The sequence below is a fragment of the Mustela nivalis genome (genome assembly GCF_964662115.1).
Source record: "Mustela nivalis genome assembly, chromosome: 19".
Lineage (NCBI taxonomy): Eukaryota > Metazoa > Chordata > Mammalia > Carnivora > Mustelidae > Mustela > Mustela nivalis.
The window spans coordinates 28,198,044-28,213,745 of NC_139038.1; the positions used below are offsets into that span (position 1 = coordinate 28,198,044).

The 15,702-nt window shown below is 47.1% G+C and overlaps 1 protein-coding gene across 1 annotated transcript in view; it reads left to right on the forward strand.

The window, feature by feature from the left end:
- PARN (poly(A)-specific ribonuclease) overlaps window positions 1-15,344 on the forward strand; it is a 157,165-nt gene extending 141,821 nt beyond the window's left edge. Inside the window, exons 23-24 of the mRNA XM_082715015.1 lie at window positions 5,230-5,423; window positions 14,277-15,344. Of these exons, the coding sequence (XP_082571141.1) occupies window positions 5,230-5,423; window positions 14,277-14,329 (247 nt within the window). The 3' untranslated portion in view covers window positions 14,330-15,344. The remainder of the gene's footprint in view (window positions 1-5,229; window positions 5,424-14,276) is intronic.
- Window positions 15,345-15,702: the final 358 nt, after the last annotated feature.

Consider the following 15,702-nt stretch of genomic DNA (forward strand, 5'->3'; position numbering starts at 1 on the left):
CAGGGGCTGGGGGGAAGGGAGAATGGGGAGTTACTGTTTAATGGGTAACAGGGTTTCAGTTTCGCAAGATGAAGAGGGTCCTGGAGATGGAGAGTCGTGGTGGTTGCACAACGTTGGAAGTATACTTAACAGCGCTGAGCTGTGTGCTTGCAGTGGTTGACATGGCCAAGTTTTCTGTGATGTGTATTTTACCGTGATTTAAAAAAAAAAAAAAAAAAAAAAATCTTAGGGCACCTGGGTGGCTCAGTGGGTTAAAGCCTCTGCCTTCAGCTCAGGTCCTGATCTCAAGGGCCCTGGGTTCAAGCCCCGCATCGGGCTCTCTGCTCAGTGGGGAGCCTGCTTCCCCCTCTCTCTGTGCCTGCCTCTCTGCCTACTTGAAATCTCTCTTTCTGTGTCAAATAAATAAATAAAATCTTTAAAAATAAGTAAATAAAATAAAACTCAGAAAAGCCTTTACGCAGATGTTCAGAGTCTTATTATTGACAATAGCAGAATATTGGAAGCAGCCCAAATGTCCCTCAACTGGTAAACGAGTAAATGAATCGTGGTATAGCCGTACCGGGAAATACGACAACTCAGTGATGGGGGTAAAATACCAGGACCACCAGCAGTGTGGCTGGTTCTAAGGGCGTCATGTGAAGTAAAAGAGGCAAACACGGAGGATTAAATACTGTACAATTTCATTTGTGTGAACTTTCCAGAAGAGGCAGAATATAGTGTCTGCAAGCAGATCCGTGTTTGCTGGCAAGAGAGTTCAGTGCACAGTGGCACAAGGAATCTTCTTAAAGGGAACCGTTCTGTGTCTTGGCTGTTCTGGTGTTTACGTGGTTGTATGCAATTCCAGAAATTGAGCAAATTTCATTGCATGTAAAGAATGCCCTCATTTAAAAGAAAGAGAGCGAAACTTCATGGGGCAGCCAGATTTTTGTGGTTTTACAGGTGTTTGCAGGAACTTGTAAATACCACCCCTTAGCAACCTTTTTTTTTTTTTCCCTTCCCTACTGAAAGGAAGAAGTTAATGGAGATAGTCACCCTAGAAGAATTTGATTTCCACTGGCTGCATAATCAGTACCTTATGCTTGTAGCAAAATTCTGCATTTGACCTCCTAGTTTGACCCCCAACATACTTTTTCCCCCTGTACACACCTGTAGTACAGTGACCAACCATAGTAATTCACCATTGATATGATGCTCTACTGCTCATATCCACATTTTAGTATCTGATCTCGTATTATCTGCATCACTACTCCCCCATTATAACGCCCAGTCTATAATAACGTATTGCATCCAGTTTTCATATCCCTTTAGTCTCTTAGGACGGTGACACTGTTGAGGAACACCAACCCCTCCCCGACCACTCTTTTTCAGGAAGATATCTTCCGTTTGGGTTTGTCTGATGTTTCTTCATGGTGACATTTCAGCTCCACAGTCCTGACTGCAGTGCAGGCCCTGGGAGAGGGGAGACACTTCCAGACCGTGCAGATATCCTCCTCGCCACCAGAACAACCCCCGTGTGGAGCAGCTGCCGGCGCGTTTGCCTCAACCATCCTTCGTGGGAGGGTTGCAGAGGGGTCAGCTAACAGCTCCATTTCTCTTCCCCATTACTGGTTCTGAGTCAGTATCCCGCCTAAGAGCTCTTCCTTCTTCCTCCCTCTCTCCCTCCCTTTGTGTCCTGTGTTACGTAAACACATGGATTCCTATTTCTTCAGTTCAGAACCTGTTACTGCCTCTTACTTTGGTGCTCTGATACCTGGCCGGTGAGAGCCCTTCCCGGCTGGGCCTCGGTCCTTGTAACACACCTCCGCACATCTTCAGCACTTTCCTGCTTTCTCATATCGCAAGATGTTCCAGTCTCATCGCAGGCCTCCAGTAACCCCAGCTGTGGAATCAGCCAGTTCTTCTGGAAGCTCTGGGTTTTGTTTTGTTTGTTTGTTTGTTTTTAAAGTACGGTATTAGAAATTAAGATGTGGACACCAAATGTGCTCACCGCTAGTGAGATTTCTTTGCTTCTACGCCCTTTTCGGTGGTAATGCTTGGATATACACACATACATCCCCCAAACATGAGTGCACACATAGACACATATTTATGTTAAAATCTTGAGTCTGTCTCCCATTTCATTTAATCTCCACAGGGTTCTTCCTTTTCTTCCCACACCCCAGTATTGGTGTGTCTGGCTTCCAACATCCGCGTGTTTACGGCTTTGCTCGGTACTGAAACACATCTCGGTATTTTCAGAATTGGCATCACTCATTCAGCAACAGAAGCAAACCCCTGAAGACCTCAGGATTTGAGTTCTTCCCCCTTCCTTACTGAAGGTGGCAAGCGCTGGGTTTATAAATGGCTCTTTTGCACTTTGCTTTTTTCCCACCTTGTTTTTTTTGTGGGTTTATTTGTTTGTTTTTTACTAGAAGTCATTCCCTGTCTGATCTTTGAGGTCTCCATTCTCTCTTATAATGGCTCAGAACTTCCCTGATTATACGTATCACAGTTTATTTAACCAATTTCCGATACCTCGACATTTAGGCGTTTTATTTTGGCTTGGCGGTATTTTGTAGTTTCAGAGAAAGCTGCAGGGAATGACCTGTGCGTATGTATTTGTTCATTGGTGGACCTGTGTCTTTCATGTTCCGAAAAGTGTGCCTGTGGACTCAAAGGGTAAGTAAATACCGGGTTTTGTTAGATGTGGCCACACTCCTCTCTCTAACAGTGAGTTTGTGGCTTTGCCCTGACTCTCTCCGGTTTGAGAGTTATTTGTGTATCAGGGACATTAACCTTTTATCTATGATCTACGCTACAGATACTTTTCCCTGGTTTCTCATTCGTCTTGTGACTTGGCTTATCTTACTGACCACCATGCAAAAAAAAAAAAATGTTTAGGAGGTCAAATTGGTACTTTTTTTTTTTTTTTTTACTGTGTCTGAATTACAAGTCATAATGAGAAAGCCTTTTTGTACACTCAGATTTTGGAGGAACTCACCCATTTTTCATTCTGGGCATGTAGATATCCGATCTGTTTGGTGTTTATGCTTTTGTACCAAGTGAGGAATTTGGGGCCTAATTTATCCTTTTTCAGTTATCCTGACACTATTTCTTTAAAGTTCATCTTTGTCCCAGTAATGTGAAATATGACCTTCATTGTACACTAGATTTCTATATGCATTTGGGGCTATTTCTGGACCTTGTCTTTCTTGAAGTCCCAACTGAGTTTTCATTAAACATTTACATCTTAGAGGCTACCAGGCTCCAGGATTTACAACACAGAGGAATTTTTAGGCCTGTTCCCCTTTTGTGGTAGAACAATGGGTCCTTATTATTTTCTGACACTTTTTGAATTTTCCAGATTTTCAGAAACCAGCCAAAATTATTTTTGTCTTTAAGAGGACTGTTTTAAGGGTAGGGTGCCTGAGTTGCTCTGTCTGTTAAATGTCCCAGCTCTTGATTTTGGCTCAGAGTCATGAGAGGGAGCCCTGTGTCTGCTTGAGATTCTCTCTCTCTCCCTCTTCCTTTGTCCCCCCAAATACATTCAATGTTTTTATTTTTTATTCATTTTTTAAATTTTTTAAAAGATTTTATTTATTTATTTGACAGATGGAGATCACAAGTAGGCAGAGAGAGAGAGGGAGAGAGAGAGGGAAGCAAGCTCCCCACCAAGCAGAGAGCCCAATGCGGGGCTCAATCCCAGGACCCTGAGATCATGACCTGAGCCGAAGGCAGAGCCTTTAACCCACTGAGCCACCCAGGTGCCCCAATAAAATGTTTTTAAAAAGAAAACCTTTTGAAGGTAGTAATCAGTTTTTAAGCAGTAAACTTTCATATGCATATTTAATAATGTCCCCAAAATATTACTTATTTCCCCACTTTTCCTTGTGTCCCCTCAATAAAAGAGATGCTTCGGAGAAGTCTGTATGATATATGTGGAGTAGAGGACAGGTGGAGGCAGACCAGCCAGCTGTAAGAGTCGTGCGTTCTGCCTCCTGTGGCTTTTAAGAACCACCAGGAAAACAGTTTATTCTTTTTCTTCACATGAGTGAACAGGTACAAAAAACAGAGATGGGAGTGCAGGACTACATGGAGGAATTGGAATTGGGATGACTGGGAAGCCAGAGTGTTTTTTTATATGTAACATTTTAAGTATGCACTTCCTTAGAAGAGGCGTAATCAGGGGCATACCCTCGCTCGCTCCCCGCCCCCTCTCTGTACTCAAATGGCCTCCCTTAGGTGGAATGACTTGATTTTTAGATGTTTCTCATAACTTGGGGGCCACCCTAAAAAATCTATTTATAGGACCCATTTAGAGGAGACAGGACTCACATTGGCCACGCGGTCTCTGTTCTCATCAAGTTCTATTTCAGGGAACATACTTTTCCTCAAGGAAAAATCAGGACATGTAATTGGATTTAATTCAACATGTCACATCCTATGAAGCTTTCAAAGTGAAGCCGGGTTTAATTATAAATTTGACAAGTCACCGTTTTGGAACAGACGAGAACTCTGTGGAGGTGGGCCACGCCCTGTCAGTGTAGTCCGATGCCGAGCAACGTGATCGCTGACACGCTCACGCACTCGTCTGTTGCGCTGTGCGTGCACTAGGCAGTCGTGAGGGTAACAGTGCCGTCTTCCGCTTCGGTACCACCAAGAACTCTTATTTTATTATGGCAGCTCTACTCTTCTAGTCTGCTCTTCTACTGTAGTAGCTCCACAAAAACAGAAACCAAGAATTTTCTTGAAAATTTGGTGCTTCAAGGGGCCACCTGGGTGGCACAGTGGGTTAAGCCTCAGCCTTCAGCTCCGGTCATGATCTCAGTGTCCTGGGATCGCGCCCCGCATCGGGCTCCCTGCTCGGCAGGGTGTCAGCTTCTCCCTCTGCCCCTCCCCCGCCCCCCACTAATGCTCTCTCTCTCTCTCAAATAAATAAAATCTTTAAAAAAATTTCGTTCTTGGAAGCGCTGAGAAGAATTCAGATTCGTCTGTGTCTCTACACAAACATAACACAGAACTTGCTTCTGAATAAGCTTGTCGCCACGGGAAACCTTCAGACTTCGGTTCTTTAAGGTCTTTAACTGTCTTTAACAGTTAGGTCTTTAACAGTCACGTACAGGTGGCAGCCGCCCGTGCTGTTGGCTGCTGGTTAAGTGGTAACAGGCTTCAGAGTGCGAAGACATTCTATAGGCTAGTGTTTCTGTTACTCTCAACACCTTTCGTGTCATTCCATTGTGTGTGTTTCAGTCTTACAGCCACCGGCACGGTAGAAAAGAGAAGCCTGAGTCCCAGCCCAGCAGAAGCTGACTTGGAGGCCAGAGTATCGGGGGAGATTTCTGACGCCGAGCTCGAGCCCACGGAGTCCTGTGCAGAACCCGTCTCCGAGGGAAGGAAAAAGGCCAAGAAGTTAAAAAGAATGAAGAAGGACCTTTCACCAGCAGGTTTGTAGAAGATCTCAGTAGAGTTCTGGGGTTGTGTACTCTTTAATGCTCTAGAAACTCATAGTTTGGGGGGAGAAATGATGGCGGGGCTTCGGTTGGTGGCAAAGCCCATGTCCAGTAATCTCCCCCACTCCTGCCATCAACCCCTTTATCCACGGTTTCCCGGAGTCAACCACAGTCTGAAAGCAGGGGATCCTTCCGTCATACGTCATACGTATCACCAGAAGGTCACTGGTAGCCTAAGGCGAGATCACCATGCCTTTGTCATTACCTTCACTTGTCTTCTCACAAGGACACTTGATCATCTCACATGAGCACAAGAAGCAGGGTGAGTCCGGGACAGTAAGATTTTTTTGAGAGAAACCAGTTCACACGACTGTTGTGACAGTACATTTATTGTCGTTGTTCTCTCTGGTTATTAGCGCTTGTTCATCTCTTACTGTGCCCCATTTATCAATTCAGCCTTGTCACAGCTGTGGGTGTACCGGAAATAACATGGAGTCTGCGGGGGCTGGTACTATCGGAAGTTTCAGGCACACACTGCGTGTTTTGGACTGTGTCCCCCGCAGATGAGGGGGACTGCTGTAGTTTTCCACGGGACCAGATGCTTTTTAGGATCCATTTAATTTAAGGAATCCCTAAAAAGCCCTGTCTCTTGATAGAGGAGGGCTTGGCAGGGGCCTTCTCAGTTAAAGATGGTTACTCCATTTTGGTAATACTCTCCCTTTCCTCCATGGTTTAGAGGTTTTGCTGATGTGTGTAAGTAGCCTAGTATCTTAAATGTGCATTTAAATTTGCACAGAGCCCTCCTCCTACACATGTTATTTTCGGTGGCAGCGTTTTCACCGTTCCCAGCAAAACTTTGCCAGGCAGCCCGGATTTCTCTCTCATACGCAGAATTACATAAGGAGCAAAGGAAACCAGAAGCTACCCTGTTGAGAGCCTAGTATGTGCGAAGAGCTGTAGGGGGAGCCTCCCTTTCTCACAAAAGCCCTGACGTAGGGGATTACCATCCTGTCTCAGGGACGCAGGTGTCTGGCTCAGAGAGGTTTAGAAACACGGGTAGGTCCATATAGCTAGCACCAGAAGGTAAGTCTGGGCCTGCCCGAGGCCAAATCCCACACTCTCTCCATCACCCAGATGCCATGGCGCGGGGGGAGGCGGCTCATGACCAAACTCATCCCCTGTGCTCAGGCCCTCTGCACTGCTGGACTGCAACATGACGGAAGGTCTCGATGGTCGGCCGGGCCAGTTCCCCGCTGGGAAGATCCAGCAGTCACCTACCGGGTCCCACAGCTGTTGGGGACAACAGTTAAAGCCCTCGCTGACTGCTTCTTGCTCAGGGCCGGCGGGGCATTTCACACTGGGTGGGAGTTCTTTCTTTTAAAGTTCTGAGGCGGTCCTCAAGGTCTGTTTCACAGTTAAGAGATTGCAGGTGTGAAGGGTAACGTGACTTGCCCAAGGTCACAGAGTCCTTCAGTCTGTCCTGCAAGAGAACAGGTGTTCTCCTGCACGGTTCTGCCACTGCCTGTCTGCCCAGGATAAGAGGGCTGCTGACCCCGCCTGGAGGGCCCCTCTCCTTTATCTCACAGCAGGCTGGTCTCCCCAGCGAGCAGAACCAACAGTCAGATCAAAGGAAGGTGTAGGAAAGCCACGGGACTTGATTCATACCCAAGCTAAGCCTTCACTGTGTTTCAGATTAATTCTTCCTTTTACATGTGGCCCGATCTGACGGCAGGGAGTTTTCTGAATCTCACTGTTACTAGTGAAACCAAAGAGGCAGCAAAAATATCGCATATGCTTTTATACACCACGCTGAGGCTTAACTTTTAACTGAAAACTCAAACTGCTTGCTTGAAGCCTGGACTCTTTCCGCTGCCTCCTTGAATCCCAGTGTTCTCCTTGACTTGCTTCCCTTCCGTTCCCTAAATGGGGCACCGGAGAAGGTTTCATTCTGTAACACCCTTAGTCTTCACCTGGGATAACCTTCTTACCACTGTGGCATGGTGTCTGCTCAACCAGCCTCCGCGCTCAATGTCAGCACGACTTCTAGAGGTCATGGCTAGCGTGCTGGGGGGTGGGGTCTTCTCTTGTCTTCCCTCCCTTCCTGTCTCAGTCTCTTCGGAATTTTTCAGCTTATCTGTTAGAGCTCAGGCGCAAGATGACAGGGTATTTTCCCCCTCCTCTATCTCAGCATAATCTTACAGGTATTAACATTAAAATACCTAATAATAGACTGCCTGAATAGATTAGCTCCTTTTATAACTTTCATCATTCTAAGTGAAAACTTTCTGTGAGTTATTTGGGGGTTCGAATGTATAATACTGTCATTAAAATAGGTTTTTATTTTCCTCCCATTGACAGGAAAGCTGTCACGGCCTCAAGATTTGAGCTAAAAAAGAAAAAAAAAATGATAGATTTTGTACTTCTTTGTCAGTCCCGCTAAAAGAGAAAGAGAGAAACATCTTGACAGTTTTTAATTGAATCAGAGAATGGAGCGGATGGCGCTTCTGGGGCACCATTCATCGGGTGAGGCCTTGCAGCAGCACAAAGCTAGAAGTTTCACAGGTCCTTCTTGGCTGTATTATTGTAAGCGTTTAGCGCTACTATTCCCGGCAGGATGTTGGGTGAGGTAACCAGGCTCTGAGCCTGTGGCGTTGACCAGTTTTGACTGCTCACCGACTGTCATAAGGTCCTGTAGTGAGTGAGAATACAAAGGTCTGGACCTATGTAGGGTCTGTATTAAGCACTCAAGGGTTCAGAGGGTTCCAGGAGCTGTGACGCCCCAGTTGGGGTGTTGGCAGCCATCTGTTGGGACAGTTCGGTAGGGCGTGGGAAAGTCTGACCTGCAGAGACAGGTTCTCAGGCGTCCTGTCTGAGCTCTCCTCCTGGCCAGAGTCTCTTGACAGGGCCGCAGGTGATTCATGAAGGTGTGTTGGGTTGGCGGAGACGTGAGAAATATAAAAGACACTGTTTGACCTGGGAGGGAGGTTTCTGTTTTCCCAGGAGGAAGTCGCAAAAAGTCGGACCAGAGAATATTGTGTATTGTAGCAGTCCGGGGACAGTTGGTGCTCAGTAAATCCCACACGTAACAGTGTCGTCTGTCTTAGCTATACATTTTAATATCGAAGATGCATTAAGAGCTCAGTCCTAGACCCCTTCTCAGCTAGCAGAATGACTTAAATTGCAAAAGGAATGACTGACTGTTCCTAGTTTATATCCTGTAGCAGGCATTGTGCCAGGAGCCTCCTTTACTGTCTATTCCGTATAAAAACCCGATCAAGAATAGATACCAGTATTTCCAATTTCTGGAGAGGAAACAGGTCCAAAGAATTCAGACTTGCGAAGTCCAGTATAACTGGTACTGGGGGCACTGGGGAGGGCGGTCTGATCTGCATTCCCCACGTTGTATCACTGTGCAGTATGTGAAATTGATCCAAACTTTAGAAGAAACGGAGGACCCTTTACATAAAGATGGCTTTTCTGGCAGCCGGTTAAGAGCAGGAAACAGTTGCCAACTTGGACTTGCTCATGATGAAGTCATGGGACCCAAGCGACCGTTCTCTTTAGGAGTTTACTATGTACATATTATATACTTAGCAAATATTTTTCTCCTAAGTGTTGTTTCTGTCCAGTGTCCAGGCTACAAACATAGAACACGAGCCAGTTGCTTTTCTATTTAGTAGGATTAGCTAAATTGGTGGCGCTATCTACTTTTCCTTGGGGGAATTCAAGGTACGTTCTCTGCTTGTAGGTAAAGAACCAGAGTTCTGTGTGCCATTCGGGCTGCACTGAAGTACCCCTAGGTGATGTTCCCCAGACAGGGTTTATTGGACGGGTGTCCATAGCACACTCGTTCTTGCTGATGAGTGAATTGTGTTTCAGTGTCCTGTCGCTGACCAGACTGCCCAATCTCAAAATATCGTCAGACGGTCCAGTAGCCAGAGTTCTCTCATGCCCTGTTAGCTTTGGCAGATAAGTGCCCAAGATGCCAACGATTCCTGGTGATTTTTTGTGTCATGTCCTAGAGAGGCTGCTACAAGTCTTTTCCTTCTTCCACTGAAAACACAACACAGCAGCCCTTAAAATATTTGCCAAGAACCAGGAGTATCATTGGAGTCTTGAGGAATCCATTGAACTTTTCAAGCTTCCATCCTTAAGGTTACAGTATGAAAATTTAGGACCTGAGCGGCGGTCTGCAGTTGCTGACCATCCAGGCTCAGGAAGTGTAGCCAAGGAACTTTCGAAGCCCTCAATTAAAATGTGGCTGACAGCCTCCGTGTGGCCTCTGTGCTGTGTGGTGGGCCAGTCTGCTGCTCAGTCCTTGTTCCCCTGGCAGCCCTCCACCCCGGGAAGCTCTGCCTTCTTGGTGTGGGAAACCGCCCCTTCACCGGGCCCGCGGGAGCATCTCCCAATTGAATACGTCTGTGTAGCTCCCCCCAGGATCTTTCTCACTCCAGGTTTCCACTCCAGAAAATGATACAATGGCAGATCTCCAGTGTTTGAGACGCTGTTCTGGATTCACCAGAGGGCAGAAATGTCTTCCCTCGTAGAATCTGTCCCTTTCAGCTCTGGACAGAAGAAGGGTAAAGAAGCCCCAACGGTCACCTTTCGCGTTGACCACTTTTTACTTTCTTTTGTCGTTTTGTTAATAAAGATAACATGCTCACTTTGAAGACCTATAAAATGCAGAAAAACAGAAGAAAATCAAACCCCATGGTTGGCTGATAATCCAGTAACAAGTGTGTTTAGTCTTCTTGTCATTTTTATACATCATGGACATCATACCTCATAGTCAGTTTGGTATCCTGTTCTTTCTCCATTTAAAAAAAAACTCCTGGTCAGATTTTTATTATCAGCATAATATTTTATAGTAAAATTTTGTTAGATCTTCAAGCAACATTCCTAGTATCTTTTGCAGGGTCAGCTTTATTAAGATAGTTTACTTACAGGAGGTCGTCGCTTTCGGGTGCCCAATTTGATGAGTTTTTGCAAATGTGACCATTTGACCATATGACCATCATTATGATCAAGAGAGAGAATATTTGTATCATTCCAGAAGATTCTCTCACGCCCCATCCCTCCTCCCTCCCCTAGGTCCTGGCAACCACTGATGTGCTTCTTTCTTAATACATTTGAGAATTCATTTTGCTATTTCAGTACCAGTTCCTTCTTACTGCTGAGTAGTGTTCTGTTTTATGTATGTATCATTCTTTATCCATTTTGCCCATTGGCATTTAGGTTGTTACCACTTTTTAGCAACTCAGAATCAAGCTGCTGTAAGCATGTGCCAACAGGTTTTTGTATGAACTAAGTTTTTGTTTCTTTGGGGTAAATACCAAAGAGTGGAGTTGCTGGGTCACATGGCAAGTGCATGTCTCCCCTTCTAAGAAACGGGCTCAGTGTTTTCCAAGATGGCCACACACTGTGGTGCATTCTCGCCGTTGGCCGGCGAGGCTTCCGGTGGCTCTGCACCTTTACCAGTGTTGGTACCAGTGGTCCCTTTTAGCCATTCCATTGGGCCTGTAGTGGTGTCTCATAGGGCTTTGACTTGAGTTTCCCTAATGACTAATGATGCTAAGCATCTTTTGTGTGATTATTTCCCATCCAGATCTCTTCTTTGCGGAACGTCTTTTTGAATCTTTTGCCCATTTTTTTCATCAGGTTGTTTTCTTCTCCATGAGTTTTGAGAGTTCTTTGTAGATTCTGGATACAAATCCTTTTGGGTGTTTTGCACATTCTTCCAGACTCTGCTTTTCTTTTCACTTTCTTAATAGTAACTTTCAAATAGTAGAAGTTTAAAATTTTACGGAAATCCAGTTTAACATTTTTCAGATTATGGCTTTGCATCACATCTAAGAAATCTTTGCTTGACTCCAGATTTACAGAGATTTTCTCCTGTGTTTTCTTCTAGAAGTTTTAGATTTTACAGTGAGATGTGCAGTCCATTTTGAGGTGATTTTCGCATATGTTCCAAAGTACGCATTGAGATCCATCCTGACAGGAAGCAGACGTCCTCAAATATTTGTTTAAAAAGAAAAATTGTTCCAGAATAATTCTTTGCCCTCAAGCTCCCTAAAACAGACCTAGCTCCTTATCCACCAGCTTTGAGACTGACCCTTCAGTCTGCAGCACTCCCTTTCTGGAAAGTGCTAGAAAGAACACCAGCAGTGACCTCCAGCTTCCTCTGGTCTGGGTCTCCTTTAGATGGTTCTTAACATTCTGGTTCCTCTGGACACATTGATGCTCAGCAGCTGCACATTTTAGTAATGAAAACCAGGATCATCTTGATAGCAGGCTGTCAGCTTCCTGGAGAACAACTGTGTTCAGTGTTGGGCCACCTTACTGCTAACAGGAAGGGACCTGACATCCACAACAAACTTGCCGTGTGCCAGGGACTCGGCCGTACCACCACAGGCATGTGCAACAGGACGTAGTACTCGGCGCCGCTGAGAGATGAGCCAGGGAACGTTGTTCAAAGCCATACAGCTAGTCAAATGGCCGAGCCTGGCTTGCTTATCCAAAGCTTCTGCACATTCCGCTGTTTCTCACCCGCTCTTCACCGAGTCACTTCCTGTGCGTTCCGCCACGCCCGCACACCGTCCCATCCAGCGGACAGCAGGTGCTGCCATAAGTATGACAGTGCACTTGCTCTCAGCCGCTTAGCTTTTTTGTTCATTTGAGTTCCCTCACAGCTAGTTTGAATCTGTTTCGCTTCCCCACACTCAGCATTGTGGCTGTTAACCTTTAAAATGGCTAATTGGTGGGGCGCCTGGGTGGCTCAGTCGGTTGGGCATCTGCCTTTGGCTCAGGTTATGATCCCGGGGTCCTGGGATCGAGCCCCGCATCTGTGCTCAGCGGGGAGTCTGCTTCTGCCTCTGCCCCAATTCCCCCTCCAGTCACGCTCTCTTTCTCTCTTCCTCTCAAATAAATAAATAAATCTTAAAAAAAAAAAAAAAAAGACAAAACAAAGCCTATAAAACAGCTGATTGGCTGCGGTGATGTTTCTCTGATATGTAGATTATGAAAATGCCCTTACGTTTCTCCCCCCCACCCCCCCAGCAATCAGCTATTGTATGAATGTGTGTGATTGAGAAGGTCAGGCCTGTGATGTCTCTTCCCGGCCCATCTGCAGGATTTACTCGCTCTGCAGAGGGGAGTGTCTTAGTGTTTCGTTCTCTAATAACCTAACTGGATCCTAGGAGTCTGTCACGTGGGAGCATCTCGTGTCCCTCTTCACTTCCCAAGAACCATCTCAGTCTTTGCTGGGAGTGCCAACAAAGCGGTATGACACGGGACAGAAGCCTCCCAAGTGTCCCTTCCCCAGTCTCCTCGTCCTCTCCGTCTGGACTTCGTCTCAGTCCGTGATCACCCATGGGAGTTCTCGTGTTGGCTGAAATCCTATGTTATTTCGTGTGTTCAGACCCAGTTATCTTTAGACATTCCTGCCATTGAGGTGGCCACTCTGGGCTGAGTGATTTCCTACTCTGCAGAACTTTGCACCTCCTCCAGTTTTAAAAGTTACCATTTTAGGCAGCAGCCGAGCCCTCTCCCCCCTTTTGGAATCTTGGAGTGTGAGCAGCTGGGGTTAGCTTTGCCGATTTTCCCGGCCAACCCTGCTTAAGTAAAAAGTAATGCACGTCACCACCCATGCAGGAGCGCCTGGGCTGTCACGCTTCCATCGTGGCCACTCTCTTCCCTGACTTAATTCCCCTGTGCTCAGCTCCGGGCACGGTTGGTCCAGGCCCTGACCCGACTGTGCCGCTGCTGATACGGGGAACGGCGTGAATGGAGCAGAAGGGCTTCCAGCTTCCGGGTGAAACTGTTGTCACCAAAGAAACCTATCAACACTTAGCCGGTGTTGCTGAACTCTGAAATGGCTGCATGCTTCTTCTTGGGCCCCTTTGGGGGGTTTCTGAACTCTCCCACTGGTCAGCTTCTCTGAAAAGGCCACCAGCCCCTTGGGTTTCTCTTCTGGGTGCTGGTACAGAGCACCCAGCACAGAGAAACCTGGAGCCCCGGGATGCAGCAGGGCTCCGGGTGCGGTGGGAGGATCCCGTTCCCGCTCAGCCTCGCGCTGGCTGTGTGACGCTGGTCACCATATCTGGCCTCTCTGAGCCTGTTCTTGCATCTGTAAAATGCAGGTAGTGATACCACTGTGCCGGGTTTTTTTCTTTTAATTAATTTATTAATTTGAGAGAGAGAGTGCATGCACACACAAGCAGGAGGGGCAGGGGACAGGAAGAGAGAATCTGAGGCAGACTCTGTGCTGAGCACGGAGCACGATATGGGACTCGATCTCATGACCCTGAGATCACAACTTGAGTAGAAACCAAGAGTTGGACACTTAACCGACTGTACCCCTCTAGGTGCCCCAAACTGCGCTGGGCTTTTATGAGGATTAAAGGAACAGAGGGACACATGGCTGGCTCAGTCGGTGGAGCATGTGACTCTTGATCTTGGGGTCATGAGTTCAAGCCCCACATTAGGCATAGAACTTTCTTAATTTAAAAAAAAAAAAGTGAAATGAACTGGGTGCCCAGTGTGGTGGCTAGGGGCCAGTACAGGATGTTGCTCCCCCACCCCGCCCGAGACATAGGAGCACATCCACATTTTAACCCCCAGGAAGTAAATGGAGACATCCAAGCAGGGAGACATGTCTTTGATCCTCCGTGGGACATTTCTGTGGGGCCCACTGGGCCCTGCTGCCCATGGGTAGAGTCCGTCTGTGGGCGTGCTCTGCCCAGCCTGGCCCTTGGCCTTGGCACTCTGTTCCGTGCTGGTCGCTCGGTCCCCTGGTTGCCATCCTCTCCGTGCTCACCGCATTTTGTTTTGTCCACCTCCCGCCCCCAGGAGGCATCCCCGACAGCCCGGCCAAGCTCTTCGAAGTCCCCGACACGTGGTAACCGAGGCCGGAGGGAAAAACACCGCTGGGGCTGTGGCTGAGGCGAAACCAGCCAGCACATTCGGAAGCCATACTGTATTTAATTTAATAAAACGTGGTATGGGAGGGCTTGGAAACCAAGTCTGCGTCCTGGAAAAAAAACAAACAAACCCAGTTTTTATTTTTGTGGCCATGTCTCTTCTCTTCCCTTTTAATGTAAAGCGTCTGCTGCCACTCAGCGCGGTGGTAGGCTTTCAGGAATGTGCACATTCACCCGTCGATCCTTTGTCGCTTGCGTGAAGCCCTTCCCCACCGTGAACATTCGCGTGTTTCAGAATCCACCGGGCAGGAAACGCCGGCTGTGAACCAGGCAAAACGCCGACATTCTCGGGCGCTGTGGTCATGAGCATGAGTTTGGGGTTGAAGTCCTCCCCGCTCCGCGGGGCTCTCTTTGGGTGCAGGGGCCTCCCTGGCCGGCGGCTCGTCTCGTCTCCCGATGGATGGAGAGCCCACTCGCGTCTGCCTGCGTCCCCCTGCATCTGCCAGAAAATACGGAGCGCCCAAGCCACTGTTTCCAGAAGGAAACAGTCTCCCGCTGTCCACCTGTAGGGGAGCGTCACCTCTGCCTTGGCCTTCGGGCCGTATTTATTTAGAGTCCTTTGCCCCAAGATGTGAGTTTCTCATGGCAGACTGTATGAATTACGAAAAGTTATCTTCTGTTTTTACGTGTAGTGCGGCGCTCCCTCCCCCGCATCTCAACCTGCTTGTCCTGTGTGTGTGTCTGTGTCTGAGTGTGTGTGTCTGGGGATGAAGTGGCACATATGCGTGTGTGTGCGTGTGCTTGAAACCACAGACGATGCATACCAGCCCTTCCTCTACTGACATCGATCCCAACAGCGACAGAATTTCACGGATCTGTTGTCAGTAGGTCTGCTTTATAGAGATCATTGTTAGATACTGAACATTTTTTGTATCATGGAAATAAAAAATGAAACATGTATTTCCGAAAGATGAAAATTAAAGGAATTTTCATAGGATTCTGGTTTTTTTTTTCCTTTTTCTTGTTTTTGTAAGTGAATGATGAATTTGATCTTTACATGGATATGTTTCTCTCGAAAGATCACCCCTAAAAAGCACTGGTAAGTCACGAAGCCTGATGTTCATGAATTTTTGTTTCTTCTTTTTTTTTAAACCTCTGACCCTATACCTTTATGAGTGAGTCAGCTGCCGGGGGCTGGGGTTGAGCCCCGTGGAAAATGACCGCGTGGGAGGGTCCGTATCCAGTCATGGTGGATGGAATGGAGCCCTTTGGGATCCGTGGCGGCTTGCATATTCAGATGAGTGAGACACTCACTTCTCCCAGCTTCGAGCCTCTGAACAATTCCCCTCCTCCCC